This window comes from Macrobrachium rosenbergii, chromosome 1, assembly GCF_040412425.1.
Source record: "Macrobrachium rosenbergii isolate ZJJX-2024 chromosome 1, ASM4041242v1, whole genome shotgun sequence".
NCBI lineage: Eukaryota > Metazoa > Arthropoda > Malacostraca > Decapoda > Palaemonidae > Macrobrachium > Macrobrachium rosenbergii.
This window is the reverse complement of record NC_089741.1, coordinates 56,301,590-56,317,336: the sequence shown is the minus strand read 5'-3', so window position 1 is coordinate 56,317,336 and position 15,747 is coordinate 56,301,590. Positions and strand designations below refer to the sequence as shown.

Genomic DNA, 15,747 nt, shown 5'->3' with positions numbered 1-15,747 from the left:
TAACTGCTTTAGCCATTAAAGCTGTTAAGCATAGATCACAACTTCCATGGATTCCAAATATAAGATCCTATGCCTTACATAATGAATTCACCACTACCTTCATAAATTCCCAAGGTCAAGGGCCCAATGTTTTCAGACACAATCACCGCCTTATGGATGAGATATCCTGTTAGATATAATATGTTAGGGAGTTTAATAACCAAAATCCAGAGGTAATACCATTTACTGTACTGTAATCAATCTGTTTTTAGGCCCTAAGTGCAATGATTTATGGCACTCTAGATCCAGTTAGGCTAGAGGATCCAGGAAGCAAAGCCTCACCAAAGCATGACCCAGTACCTTAGGTTCAATTAGGACATATCCCTATAATTGCCCCTTCCCACATCTTTCTGCTTCATTTCAGTTTCCTGCTGGGGTTCACCATAACTGTTAAATAAAGGGGTAAAAGGCTCAAAACAAGAAGTTTACCTTAAAAATAAAGGTCACAAACACTAGGTAAGAAGTCAGAAAAATATACCATTCTTGTTTTAAAAATAAATTAATCTTCTATCGTGGAATCACATTTTACTTTTTTCTCTCTAGTGGTATAAAACATGAAGCATATAATTTTTCTTAAGCATCACTTGCTTTTTAGTGTTTCAACACATCATCTAGTGATAATTACATCTGTATTCCTCACCCAAAAAGCCTGGTTCCTACTTTGACCCTGATTATAAAGGGACAGTTTGTGCCAGTGAAATCAAAAAGAGGTCCAAGATGCAAAAACCACAAGGAAAAGAGTTGTTGAAATACTGCCGTATGTTTTTGGTAAAAATTTAATCATACCTAACCCAGCCTTGTGGCCACACCATAACCAAACCTACTGCTCAGCACCTTTCTTGAAGGGGAAGCTTCAACACCTACTTAACGGAGTGCTATCCTAACATAACCTAACAGGGATGATACATCCTAACTGACCGGGGGGGCTTAACCCACTGGCCTCTCCCTAACCTTTTTATTACTATGACTACTTCGAGGCTTAGCAAAGTTTGATATTACATGAGCAACAACAGCTATCATTCTTCTTTAAAGTTTTGAGCATATTTAATGCTGAGTTGGTGCTATTCGCTTGCCTTGTATTTCTCATCAACAGACAAAAGAAAAGATCCCATGCTGTGATCACCCATAATGCTATAGTTAAAGGTGATAAAAAAAAAAAATGAGAAAACACGTGGGTTGTCCCAACAATAATGGTTAAAGTACACAATGTTAGCAGCTGGCAAAATATATGCTTCTTGTTTGAGAGAAATCCATTTGCATACTGATTTTACAAGCTGTCCACAATTTTTATCAATTTCAGTAACTGCAACAACTTTTCTTCTATATAATAAGAGTCACAAATGTATACAGTATGTTACTGAGTTATTTATAAGATGAGAAATTATATTCCTTGTTTGTTTATTTATGACATTATATTAAGCGTATGTGGTAGGCTGTCTATCTTCTTTATGAAGCTGAAAATAACACTTGCTAATGATGAATGTTATTGTCCAACATATTCATTACTCAACCAATTATAGTATCTATGGTTCCCTCCAAGTAGTTTATGCTATGTGGTGATGCTGTCATAAAATTTTTGGTATCCGTGAATTTGTTGGATCCAATTTTTGGGGGGATTCTTAGTTTACCAGTGAAAGCATTACCTTGTGTTAATTACAATTTTTCAACCAGAAATATTTTTAAAAATGCAATAAACATTCATATCATAAAATTTACTTACTGCAGTCTGATAAGTTAACTTTTGTGTGGTTCAGTTTGCCCAGTGAAGCATAACTGATCATAATGTTTTAGGCTACATTACTTAAATGGTATTTTTTTCTGATGCTAGTTATTCTGCTTGGGGTTTATTTACTTTGTTCTTTATTGTCCTCAATGTGTCTCATACAAAAATCATTGCAAGTTGCCAATTACAGAGATATTTATGACAAACCCTGTTACCCACTTGGACTTTTCTAAGTTTTTTTCTATGTCCCAATGCATTGGGGGCTAAGATGGTTAGCGTATTTGGAATATATTTTGTTACTTTCATCTGGAAATGTGGGTATGTGGACAATACTGATAAGTGATTAGTTATGTTTTAAATTTCAACAATCAAGTACCCTGTAAGGTTTTTGAATTATGACGCAGCTTGGAAAAACCAGCTTCAATTCTTAGTCATGGTTCCTTTGGTGCAGACATGTAACCAAAGTTCCTTACATTATTCCAGGTGTTTTATAGTTTTTCTTCTTCTGAACATTTCTGATATCCGTTTCTGTAAGGAATAAGAATTTTAAGGATACTTAAACCATTTATCTCCTATAATTAACCTACGGAGGCCCACAATGTAAAATCAAAGGTTTTGGTTTTGTAATGTTCATTTCAATACCTGGTTTTGTAACGTTCATTTCAATACCAAGTTAACAGTTTAAAGATACTGTAACCCCTCAGCTCCTACAATTATGGAGGCCCACTGTGTGAAAGTAATGTATTTTAACATTACCATGGTACTTTTCCAGGTTATGAATAGGTACGGTAAGGTTAACTGAATGTGCTTAAAGATACACCATGCCCTTTTTAAGTAAAGACAGAGTGACCAATCTTATATTAGTAGGGGCTGGAGTTTAGGGAGGGCAAAGCTCCCCCAGGCTAGGTAAGAACTTGACAACCTAAGTTGGATGTGGTTAGATTAGGTTAGGATTGGGTCCAGGTGTTACAAAGGCACCCCAAATCAGCTAAAGACACAGCATCCTATGTTAAGTTAGCTTGGATTGGATCACAACACTTATTCGTTTTAATTTACACTGCCCTATGTTACATTAACATTGTGATCCCCTATAACTGAAGATATACTCTTAAAGGGGGACCAGTAGGATACCTCTAAAACTACTAATGTGCTACCGAAAAGGCATCCGAAAAGTTCAAAACACGTTAAACAGGAAAATAATTTCAGTTCAGGAATGCAATAATAGTTGAGTAAGAATATACCAATTTCTATACGCCTTTCTCTTTCCCACCCAAATTTCACGGTTTCCCTCCCAGGTCCCTCAAATTGTAGAAATATATGGATGATTGTTACAGTAAACTGGCAATTCCATGGTATGGAATGTCTACAGGATAAGCCATTAGAAACATCGAAAACTATTGGAAAATCGACATAAAATGAAGAATTCATTTAAGGGTACCTTGTAAAGTTTTAATTTAGTTTGTTATACCATCCTATGGCAGCCATTACTAAACACCATGCATACAACCACAAGGGAAGGATATCCGAATGATTGCGTCACTGTTAAAGAATGACAGCGAGTTCCATTCAAACAATTGTTTTACCGGTACTGTACTAACTGATCAGCTGATGGTTTCTCCAAATAAATAAAACTGTCGAAAATATGCAATGTCTTGTAATATAAGATCTTCAGAATGCCATAAAGATCGTTATCTATCAATAATATTATTGTAAATAATAGTAGTTTCACAATTACCTTGAAATAAGGGAGTATAGGAGAGTGTCCTGCAGAAATACCTTGTCGGACGGCCGAAGACAGCAAGTCTTGACTGACTGTAGTGTTCGAGACGGAGGGACAGGGAGTGTGGAGAGCAATATGACTTTGTTCGTTAGAAACACACGCCTTCATGAATTAATGTTTTTTTATTTAAAATGGCAATTTTAACACCTTCATTGGTGTTATTTATCCATTTCTATATGTTTAAAATATTTTAATGAGCTGAAAACACATAGTACATTAACTGAAATGACAGTTTCTCACAATTTCAAAATTTAATGGAAGTCAATATTCAGCTTAATCGGACAGTGTGTGATCTTCCTCTAGTTTAGGACGTCATCACTAGATGGCATAAGTATGGGCGTAAAGCAGACGACAGGCCAAGATAATTTAAAAAGAAAAAAGTGATTGACTCACTATTATGTAATCAAGCATTTCCAGTCGGAAAAGGTGACCGAAAGAGTAGACTAGTAATAATGTTGTCAGTGACGTTAAAAAGAAAAATGTAGGAAGGATGGATAATTGTATAATTGTGTCAAATACCAAACATACGGATATCATTTGCATCGCTGTCAGACGTAGAAAAATCGGCAAGCAAATCCTCATAGTTAAAATAACAGCTCAACCAGCATTTCATTTATGCTCGTGGAACAATAGTATATGCCGAATAACAGAACAGGTTATAATTGATATATATATATATTATATATATATATATATATATATATATATATATATATATATATATATATATATATATAAATATATATATATATATATATATATATATATATATATATATATATATATATATATATATATATATAAATATATATATATATATATATATATATATATATATATATATATATATATATATATATATATATATATATATATATATATATATATATATATATATACATACATAATGTCTTATTTAATGTGATAGAATTGAAGCAAAGCAAATACTGAGAGTTGGAAATATAAAAGGCTTATCCGTCTGTTGAGTTTTCCTGTGGTGCCATATTTTGCATGTTTCATCAAGTTTAGAGCTATGGCTCTTGTTGTTTTAAATAAAAACTCAATAAAAAGAAATCCAAACACTCACAGCCAGTGGACTATAGAACTTCCAGTGCCAGATACAACTACTATCAATCAATTTTCAGTTAGGAAACCCCGTATATTTTTCTGCTTCACGCACGACGTGAAAAACATGGAACAGTTTATATTAGGAACATTACACTCACCCTAGTTTCCTAGTTAAATGTTTTTTGCAGAAACTGCCTACTTCCGGCAGTTATAACCTTTGTCATAACTTTTAAACAATTGTGTTTAAATGAACTATCTATAAATACACGCAACATTATATATATATATATATATATATATATATATTTTATATATATATATATATATATATATATATATATATATATATATATATATATATACATACATATATGTACATATATATGTATATATACATATATATACTGCAAAAATGCAGTCCCGCCCCCCCAAAAATCGGCTCCTGGTTTTTGCTCTCTCCGTCACATTTAATTTGGAGGCCTCTTCCTTTTGTTCGCTCTTAGGGCGTGACCGGATAAAACGCAATTCCTTGATCAACATTCATCTCTCAACCTTTTCTCCGCACCTTCTTTTCTCTCAGCTGGAAATACGGTACTTCGGTCACTGTTTTATCCAGCAAAAGGAGGGAGTTTACCCTCCCTCTATGCAATGGATCCCCAATCTCCATATTCATAAAGCAGAAATAATGTAATCCTCATATTCCTCGAAGGGGCGTTCCTTTCCCTCCGCCAGATTTCCATCCCGGTTTCTACTTTGCCCGAGGTCTCTTACGTCACGATTCTCGTGAGGTGGGTATGTTCTTCCTTCGATTCCTTCTTTCCTTCAAACTTAGGATGTTCAAAAGAGAAGCCTGGATTTACAGTTCGATGCGAATCTAGATGATAAATCTAATCTCTCTTAGGTATGCAGCCATGTCTCACGTGGCTCTCAAGGTAAAAATTCTATAAGAATTAGCGTCTCCTGTCGTTAAGCTTATTTCGAGCTTAAACACAATCGTGCAATTGCCGTTGGTTTTTATAGCATAACATCTGCGCCTTGTCACTTCTTTCACTAACTCCATCCATTCTAAGGCATAAGTTACCTCCAGACTACATTTAGACCATGACTCAACCGTTTATAATACACACATATATATATATATATATATATATATATATATATATATATATATATATATATATATATAATATACATATATATATATATATACAATATATATATATATATATATATAATATATATATATATATAATATATATATATATATATATATATATATATATATATATATATATATATAATATATTATATTTATGTGTGTGTGTGTGTGTGTATAATATATATATCGTCCAGACATCTTTTGTCCCACTCTTTCAAGTTGCCCTTTCTTCAGCTACCCAGTCTGACCTTGAGAGCGCATCTGAATGGGAAGTTTATAATTTAGTTGAATACATCACGCCCAGACAGGTTCAACTTCTCTCTCCCTGTATTCTTCAATGCTAGTCGTAGTTTTATTTTTATTTTTTTTTACAGTGGAATTGAACCTCTCTCCTCCATAAACATTTTCCCAGTTATTCATCTGAGTAGAGCATTTAGAGTAAACAGAGAGAGAGAGAGAGAGAGAGAGAGAGAGAGAGAGAGAGAGAGAGAGAGAGAGAGAATGAAAGTGACAGTTGTGACGGCTGAATGACGGAGATTAAGCGATTAAGTGGGAGTGTGAGATAATCTCGATGACTAATCGTTGGTGGGTGAGCCGATGATTAAATCCCTCTCTTATCAGATAACAAACAAAAATCTTGTTCACAGAATCCTGTTTTAAGAGGTGTAAGCTTATCAGCGCTCCAAAAATACCATTTTTTATTTATGGTTTTTTCTGATTTCGCGTTACATATTTTCACATCAAACATTGAACGCATGTTTGTAAAGAGCAGGTTTTTCCACGTTTATATAATTAAATAATTTGAGGGGTAATTGTCAAGTTCGTTGATTTAATTTAGTAGTTCAGTGGACTTGACCTGAATATATAATTCCACATTTGTTCCTCATTCCTTCCTTGACCATAAAAGAACCATTTGCACTAATATGGCAACGCTCAAATCTGGACAAAATGATTAAAATGAGATAAGGCGTCTAAATCTGGCAATAATCTGACAGGGTCTTCGGTGCTGACCTTGTAATAGGTGAGGTGATTTGATTACCTTCCATACTTTACCCTATTATTATTATTATTATTATTATTATTATTATTATTATTATTATTATTATTATTATTATTATTATTAAAACGAGCCAAAATAACTTGCCTAGAAAGTTTGTGCGAAGGAACATGTTCACAATTTGTGTAAAAGGGAAAAAATAGGAACAAAGGACGAGAACTACAGCAAAATGCAAAGAATGGATATAGCAAATAACAATCTACTAAGAGTTAAATGAGGAGAAAGTCCTGACATAGAATTCCATTGCCTTAGCATAAATTCTTGTACCAAGGTCACTTCATTCTGTATCTCTCTTTCGGAATAACTCATAGATTAAGTTTTAATTTTAAACCATGGCAATTCGTTTGGAGTTTGATTGGTAATTTCTCACATTTTATATCTGATGTCAAGTAGTATTCATTATCGTTATCACTTATTCTTCGCCGCATTCAGTAGTCAGTAACGAACTCAACACTGAATGGGGTATGCATTAAACAATCCCGCAGTGAATCACTGTCCACGTTGATGTCATATGTTCAATACGAATTTCGTTGCTTTTCGCACACGAGGAAAGCAGCCTGATTTGATAAGTACTGATAGAGTTAAGGTCATCCAGATTCGTTTATCTGAACGTACGTCGTAGCAGCATTTTCCTCTGTTCTCTGTTTCCTGCTGAGAATATCCTCCTTATGGTACTGGCCAACTTCTTTTGACTGCTGAATCAATAAACATTATATCGGGGACCATCGTTTGCTGTAGCGCTGTACATTAACATAGTACACCTTCTGGTCGCATCTGCTCCATTACGGTTGGTAGCGAGATTTCCATAAGAAAGTACGATAAGAACAAATAAGTTTTTTATATGAACATTTATTGAAACAAAAGTCACAACGAAGTTTTCATATAGAAAAGTTCCTTTTTCTTTTTCAGCTGGGCACTTTCATGTTTCTCTCTCTCTCTCTCTCTCTCTCTCTCTCTCTCTCTCTCTCTGGTGGACACGAGTCGTGACGAGTTACATATTAGGAGCAACTGAGACAATGTCATCTGATGAATTTATGATTTCGATAAACATCAGTTATATAATATATATATATATATATATATATATATATATATATATATATATATATATATATATATATATATATATATATATATATATATATATATATATATATATATATATATATATATATATATATACTTATTTGAGGAGGCTAAGCAAACAGTCTTATAGTGTAGGATGTATGGATAGGAAGAACAGTCAACTCATCATTGACATATTTATCAATAGCTGCGCTTCGGGATCACCCATATCCCATCTTTTCTGGCTAAAAAGATACAAAAAACACTAATTAAAACTTAAAACAGAGCTTACAAAATTAAAATGCTTTAAAGACTGAAAATGACGACAAAACAAGGAATAGAATACCTTCTGTAGTTAAGTCCAGAGGATGAAAGTTTGATGAGCGTAAACAAGGTTAGGAAGTAAACAGGAATAGGGGAGGGGTACTAGGCTATGTATAAGGGGGTTGAAGTTAAATGATTATTGAGCGATGGAACAATTTTCTTGATAACCAAGATTCCTAAATATTAAGGGGAGGTGTTCCTCCTGCGTCGGGTCACTATTTCAAAGTTTTATAGTTTATTGGGTTTTTACAAATTAATGAATGATTCCTAATATTGGACACACACACAAATACAAATATATATATATATATATATATATATATATATATCTATATATATATGTGTGTGTGTGTGTGTGTGTGTGTGTGTGTGTGTGTGTGTGTGTATATATATACATCCGCTGCCTAATCTTTGTATTTTCAGTGCTACCGAAATAAATTTTTCATGTTTCTAGCGGCAGGATACAAATTTGTGGAAGAAATAACCATTTTTTTTTTTATTGAGCTCTAGTGTGGAAGTAGGGTAATAATGTATTTTTACGTGGGTGTATAACAGATTTTTAGAACCCTTACATCGTATCATAAAATCTACAACATTGTTTTATTTGTGGAATCCACTGATATCTAAGTACTCTTGTACCAGTTAAGACATAGTAAGTATCAGGATTAAATTTCCATGCTATTTCTATGACAGTCTTGTTAGTGCAATTAAAAGATAGAGCCATTAAGATATAAATGGACGAGATAGTTTTAGTTGCAATAAACCTTCATAGATGAACACCACGGTCTCATTAATCGGAGGTATTAAAACATCCCCCCCCCCTCTGTACTTGCATACACGAGCTTATATATATGCACTTCGCATTTACTTTTGCAGTGGGTAGATACAACCTTCATTTGAAATTGAAAGCTACTGCTGCATGCAAAAAGGAAAAATGCTCTTTGGAAAGAAATGAAATTTTGGTATTGCTCAGAATCTTTATGTGCAGACACCAATGGATTTTATGGTGTTTCCCTATTCCAACGTTATACATTACTTATATCAGTTCACGTCCAGTTGTACATTGGTGTCACAGAGAATATACAAGTGTATCACTTGCATTAACAGTGTTACGATCGACTTCGCACATCTTGACACCTGTGGCATTTTTTCCGCTGCTGGCAAACTGTCAACATTTTTTCATACTTTCGTTTTTCCTGATGCTGATAATCTCTCTACGGCCTGGGTCAGTCGTTTGTTTCGAGGTTAAGCCTCGATTACATAAGGGTATTAGGCTGAAAGTCCTATCAACATCTGCACTAAAAACTGCCTGCGTGGCTTCTCGTCTGCAACGGTGAGGATGTAAACATTAGTCAGAAATTACCGTTATCGTTTTCATTTCAAAGGGTGGTTGTCGAATTAAACGAGTGAAATTTCGTTATATCATTCCCTGTAAGAAACTGCTCGAATATCCATTTCGGAACAAATGCTAAGAGCAAGCCGTGAGCGAGTCAAATCACTTAGAACTTGCCAAGTTATGGCTTCAGCAAGCATCTCCTGTTCACACTTGAATACCTCCAGCTCTTGACAACAAATTTTTTTTTTTTTTTTTTTTTTTTTTTCGTCCGCATAAATGAAATTCACCTCATTTTTTGTGAAATTTGATCTTGAGTTTTCATCAAAAATTTTTGGCCTCATTGCTTGCGTCCAAGGTGCCAAATTTTCTCCTTGGCTGGGTGTATTTGTATTGATTTTGGCTGGCATCTCGCCGCATGGTACCGAGGCTGCCTGATCTTGGTGGCCACGATCTCGTTGCTCGAAAGGTAGGAGTTATTGAGTCTGTGCGAGCATACTCATAATTTTCCCTGTTGGGAAGTCTTAATAATATTATTCATAACATTAATAGTACTTAAGTATTGACAACAGAAAGCTTGAGTGAGTTTCGGCTGTCATAGGCTTCGCTAAAATTTTTACTTGCGATTCATTTATATGACTTGATATTTTTATGTCGTGTTTCAGACTTTCCTCGTTCACTTGTTCTCTGGTCTAAATTTAGAACCAGGATTAATAGAGTACTATTAATCCTGTTTAGAACAATGGCAGAATAAAATACCGACGATCACCGTGAACATTACTCTCGTTAACGACAAAGTTATTCCCATATGGAAATCCTGGTCAATTCAACTTGTATTATCAGTATTTGAATATCTTTTCCATACACTGCAGGGGCAGCTGCAGAAATAAAATTTGCATATCCCAGAGGCAGCGCAGAGGTGCCAGTTTCCCGTTCTTGTAGTAACCTTGACCTTGAGAATGCAATAGAGGCTGCAGCGCTGTTGCCGGGGTTTCATTTAAGCACTAGCGATTGTTTCATTGCGCCTTCAATTTGGGTGTTTTATATAAGTTACTTGGACTGCCATTGTTGTATTTTTTGTGGCATTTTCTGTAAGAAATTATAGATCTTGCCATCTTTTCGTAAGGCATTGTAGCTTAGACTATGAACACCAACCATTTTGCTCTAAAGTTGTGTTACTGTAACAACGTGCCGGCTTGTTTCTCCTCGAGATTTGATGCGTTGTTTTTTTACCGCCCTTTTGTGATTATTTATTTGTTTATTTCGCCTTTTATGCATTCTGATCCTTGAAACAATGCAGACTCCTCAACAACGTGTAGTTTTTATGTTCTTATATCCATCCTGCCTATTTTCTTCGTCTAATTTGTAAAACAGGAATAAAAAGAAGAGAAAGTTGACATAGGATTAAAGTACAAGGGGATAAAAGAATATAAAGGTTTTTGAGAGAGAGAGAGAGAGAGAGAGAGAGAGAGAGAGAGAGAGAGAGAGAGAGAGAGAGAGAGAGAGAGAGAGAACCAAGAAGATTTTGTACAGCTAGTTAACATCTGCTCGTTTACAAAAGCCCTCATATCATTGAAAACACTTGAGGAAACAATTTATAAGAACTTCGCCTCTGCTAATTTCTCTCGCATTCTCTTTTTGACCAAATTTTTTTGCAGTTTTGTTCAAGTAGTGTCATTGCTGTAGTATATGGATATAAAATGAAACAAATAAAAAAAGGGTAAAGAATGCCTCTAAATTATATTCTTTTTCCTTCTAGCTGTGTACAGTATGATATGGGATATTTTGGGTTGCCAAATAATTGCAGAATAGCTCTACTTTGCAGTTTGGCTGCATATTCCAATTAAGATAAAATGGGAAAGAAAAGGTGAAATAAAAGTCTCTTCCTGGTTGGACGCAGTGAGTGCCAGACAGCATGCAATCTAGTCTTGGTAATTTTGTAATTATATAACCGAGGCGAAACCTTCGTAATTTTCTTATGCCTGATGCTAAAATAGCTAGCGATTCATCTTGTGTGAGATATGGTTGAAATTACGTGATTTTTTGTGATCCCTATGCTTATAACAATGAGAGTGCCTGCTTGAGAACTATTTTTTCCTCTAAGTTTCGTGACTTCGGAGCAAAATTTGTTGATTTTAATTCAAGATTCAGATTCTTTTCGGCTCATCCAGTGGTTGCTAGGCTCTCTCCCCATGGCATGGAGTCTCCAAATTATATACAGGATTATGTCATACATGTAGGTTTATAATTTTATTTTGTTTTTATCGTTGTTTTTTATTTTTTGTATTTTTGGTGACCTTTGCCGTTGTAGGTGCTGTCTTAAATTTCATGGGAAAGGTTCAGTAATCACAACATGTTTTGCTTTTAAGATGAATCCATTAAAAAAATCTGGTTTTCACTGTCGAAACTTTCTTTAACGGTAAAAGAGACTGTTTTTTTTTTTCATTGTTATCAAAGATTAATTTTGAGATTGGAAAGGACAGTGTGAGACCATTTTCTGACAATTGAACATTGTTTTATTAATAATTCTAATAAAAAAATGTTAACAAAACAATGATTGCAAAACAGGGGACAATACACTGGCTATATCAAACTTATACCTTAATTTTCTGTGCAAGCCAGTATATTGCGTATAAACAAATGTACATTAATAAGGTAATGTACATTAATCCTGAAGAAAAGTCTACTTAGCATTATTGTCTCCACTGCAAAAGCACTTGGGAAGTTATTGACTTCATAAACATGAAAGGAACTGCAGATCTCACGGATATGGGAGAATGCACTCGTGCAATTTGGCAAGGTCATTTTCCCGTCGCCTCGTTTGTTCATTGTTGCACGGTATTCTCTAGACCTTGGCACGTACCATTACGTGCCATCCTGTCGATTACGTAAATGAGCTGTGTAAGAATGTAGTCTCTGGGAGTCTGTACAGTCATGCCGGTTCCCAGCCCAGGAGGCTGGTTTCATCCTGCTGCGACACTACTGTCGGCTTAGTACCAGGTATAAAATTCTCTATTAACGGCAGCAAATGCCCCAGGGGTTATAACGGAATGTGCCTAATACCTCCGCAACTCAATGCTGAAACTTTCAGTTAACTTTATGGCGGCAAATTCACGATGCCAGCGTCAGGAAACATGTTCTGTAATTGTTTGGTTAAAAAAAAATAAAGCCTAGAGAAATTTTTATGGCAGAGCCAATGTTCTTATTCGTTTATTTTTTGACATATTATCATTAATACTATTCTTGACATACCTAATGCACCGACGCGATTGCAGGTAACTGCTTCTGCTTGGATGCACAGAATAATCTGGCCAGCACCCAATCGCGAAACAAAGGGTTCTCTTTAGGAAATCAAGGAAATGAATGGAGCAGGCCCACTTCCCAATTCCATGACATAAGTCGTATCTTAGGCTGTCAGCATAATAAAATATAAAGGATCTAACATAAATGGCAGAAGTCTAGATTAAGGGATTCGTATGGAATATGTTATGAGTTCATACAATGACAGAAATAGCTTCATTTCTAATCAAACTCGACTGAGATAAGCGTTGGGGCTCTTACAGTTACATGTAACCCAGAAAAAAAAAACTCGAAACGAAGTTGTACAAAGATATGACTTTGTCAGATGTTGCAGATGACTAATTAGACCTTAGCAGTAACAGAAAGTTCTAAAATAGTAGATATTTTTCTTTGGTATATCCACGTGTGCACCCCTAAGATAGAAAGGAATAAAGCAACGGCATTGCTACAAAGCCAACAGTAACTTTTCTTGAAGGATGAAAACTTAATTATTATGCCTGTGAAAAATGCCAGGTTGCCTTTCAAAAGAATTATTTAGGAATTTATAAAAATGAACCAACTATTTGGCTGTTGCCCAGTTTACAATAATGAACATTTCTGTACATTTACTAAGTACCTCGGGCACGGCCAAACATACCCTTATGTCATTTGAGGGTCAGCGCCCAGAAAGTGCCTCAGTGGGGTTATTGGAGCAGCTCTAGAAAGTTCCTTATGGCGTCTCTCCTTTTCTTGTTCTAATTGCTCAGTTTAAGAATAAATCCTTTGGTAACCAACTTCCTGTATTTTTAAAAGCTGGTTGTTTTTACCATTGATTTGGTAAAGATTTAGGTTTATTTAGTCTCAAAATGGTAGAGGCATTAAAAGACAGCCAGAGAAACTCTGCTGATTGCAACAAAAACACTGAAAATATCTTGAACCAATGTGGTATTTTACCCTAGGAACACAAGAGGCCCAAAAAGCGAGCAATGTCGTCAGCTAGGCGTGATTCTTTTTGTGCGTGTACTTGAACTATCATCCTCATCATCATCATTCACGTTTAATTTCAGAGATCCCAAATCGGTCCATATACGTAGGTTATTGTCAGGTAGCCACCTATTATTCGTCTGTAATTGTAATTTACCAAGGCTTCGCTATCGCAGGACATCCGTATCCGGCCGTCTGTATTTTTGACTGCCTGACGAGCAACAGTAAGTTGAATATTTAAGTGATGCTTCCAAGGAACCTCCTAGTACATCAGGAAACTTGATGATGGTGACGCAGTGATGAAAAATTTGGATCACAAATTACGATGCGAACTTGCCCCAGATGTGACCTGGGGACATACGTCGGCTGCACAAGGTGGTTTTTGAGAGAGAGGATAGATTCTTATTTCGGTGCTAGCTTCAGAACATGGTTCGATAGTTTAACCCCGTTCTGGAGCTAACACACGAGAACATGCACCTAAATGTCAACACAAAATAAAACATGATTGTTCTGAAATGTTGGGTAGAGCATCGAATGACGAGCTCTTAATAAGTCTTGAATCCTTGTTCATTAAGCAGATTGTTTCTCGGTTAAACTCCCTAACCTCTGCCACGCCCCTATACCTCTGTACCTGTCGTGACTTTTTGGACCCTAAAGTGCCCTCGTAAGTCACTCGACTTTATTTTATGCTGCACTCATAAGTTTGTCTCCTCTTCGTGTATCTCTCTATATATTCTTATTTTCCATTACAGTTTGTATCTTTATTTTAGTATGAGCCATTTTAGCCTTAAAGAATAGAAAATTGCGGTCCAGAAACGTTGGGGAATTTAAATAAAGTGCTCCTGATTACATAAAACGTCTTTTCTACATCCACTACTGATGAAATGTGTCTCTATATGTCTTCTTTATGACCATCATCTGAAGTGGAGTTGACCTTCACCTTCCACGTCAGTGGAGCACAAGAATTACGAGCTAAGAGTAAATTTAATACAAGCGTCCAGCCTTTTAGAGAATTACTGTTCAATAAACTGTTACAACTTCCTTTCCGATAATCTCGGGATAGATTCCCTCTGAGGATGGGGGAATGTTTGTCATATTTAACATCAAGAATGTACCTACCAGAGTTCTTACACGTACACACAAACACACTTAGAGTAGCTCCTTTTAACGGCATAGTTTTAGCGTATGTGAAAAAAAGACTAATATATTACAACATAAGTATGGGTTGTGAATATAAAATTAATTAATTTATTTATTTATTTATTTATTTATTTATTTATACATAATTACCCTCTGTAAAAAAAATCCGATTTTTTTTTATAAACTAGCTGGAGCATTGATCATTACATAAGTGCGCTCTGTGCTACCTCTAATATTGAATTTTTAGTTGGCTGAAAGTATTATTATTATTATTATTATTATTATTATTATTATTATTATTATTATTATTATTATTATTATTATTATTCAAGAGATGAACCCCATTCCTATGGCATAAGCCTAAGGGGGCCACAGACTTGAAATTCAAGCTTCCAAGCTATTTATACAAGGTTATTAATATACTGAATATTGTCTTCATCTGGTTGTCAGTTAACGTCTACGCGGGCGAGTAGCTAGTAAAGGTGAACTCTGGATATAGTGTATCATTATAAATAAAACATTCATAGGTAAGTCTCATAGCTGTTGCCTTTTTAGCTTGATTTTGCGCAGGTTATACCGCGTCTCCTTCGCTTGCAACTGTAAGAATGAATAAACCACACTTTCAAATGAAATAAATTCCTTGGCAACGCTCGCGCACAGGTGATATTTATATTTATTATTTTAAAAAATCTCATGTTTTTGGTGATTTAATTAATCTCTAAGAAATGTTTGTCGTTTTGCTGTTTTTACCTGCCCAAGATAATCTTAAAAAAAAAAATAAAACCGTTATATTTTG

General features: G+C 35.0%; 1 protein-coding gene across 6 annotated transcripts in view; it reads right to left on the bottom strand.

The window, feature by feature from the left end:
- LOC136838640 (pyruvate kinase-like) overlaps nt 1-3,859 on the bottom strand; it is a 96,961-nt gene extending 93,102 nt beyond the window's left edge. For 5 of the 6 annotated variants that reach the window (XR_010853077.1, XR_010853078.1, XR_010853071.1 and 2 more), the window contains exon 1: nt 3,498-3,665. Coding sequence is in view for 3 of the 6 variants with exons in the window: in XM_067103986.1 (XP_066960087.1) it covers nt 3,498-3,650 (153 nt within the window). In the remaining 3 variants the exon portion in view is untranslated. Of the gene's footprint in view, nt 1-3,497 lie in introns of all 6 variants that reach the window. The other variant, XM_067104019.1, reaches the window with a different exon arrangement.
- Nucleotides 3,860-15,747: the final 11,888 nt, after the last annotated feature.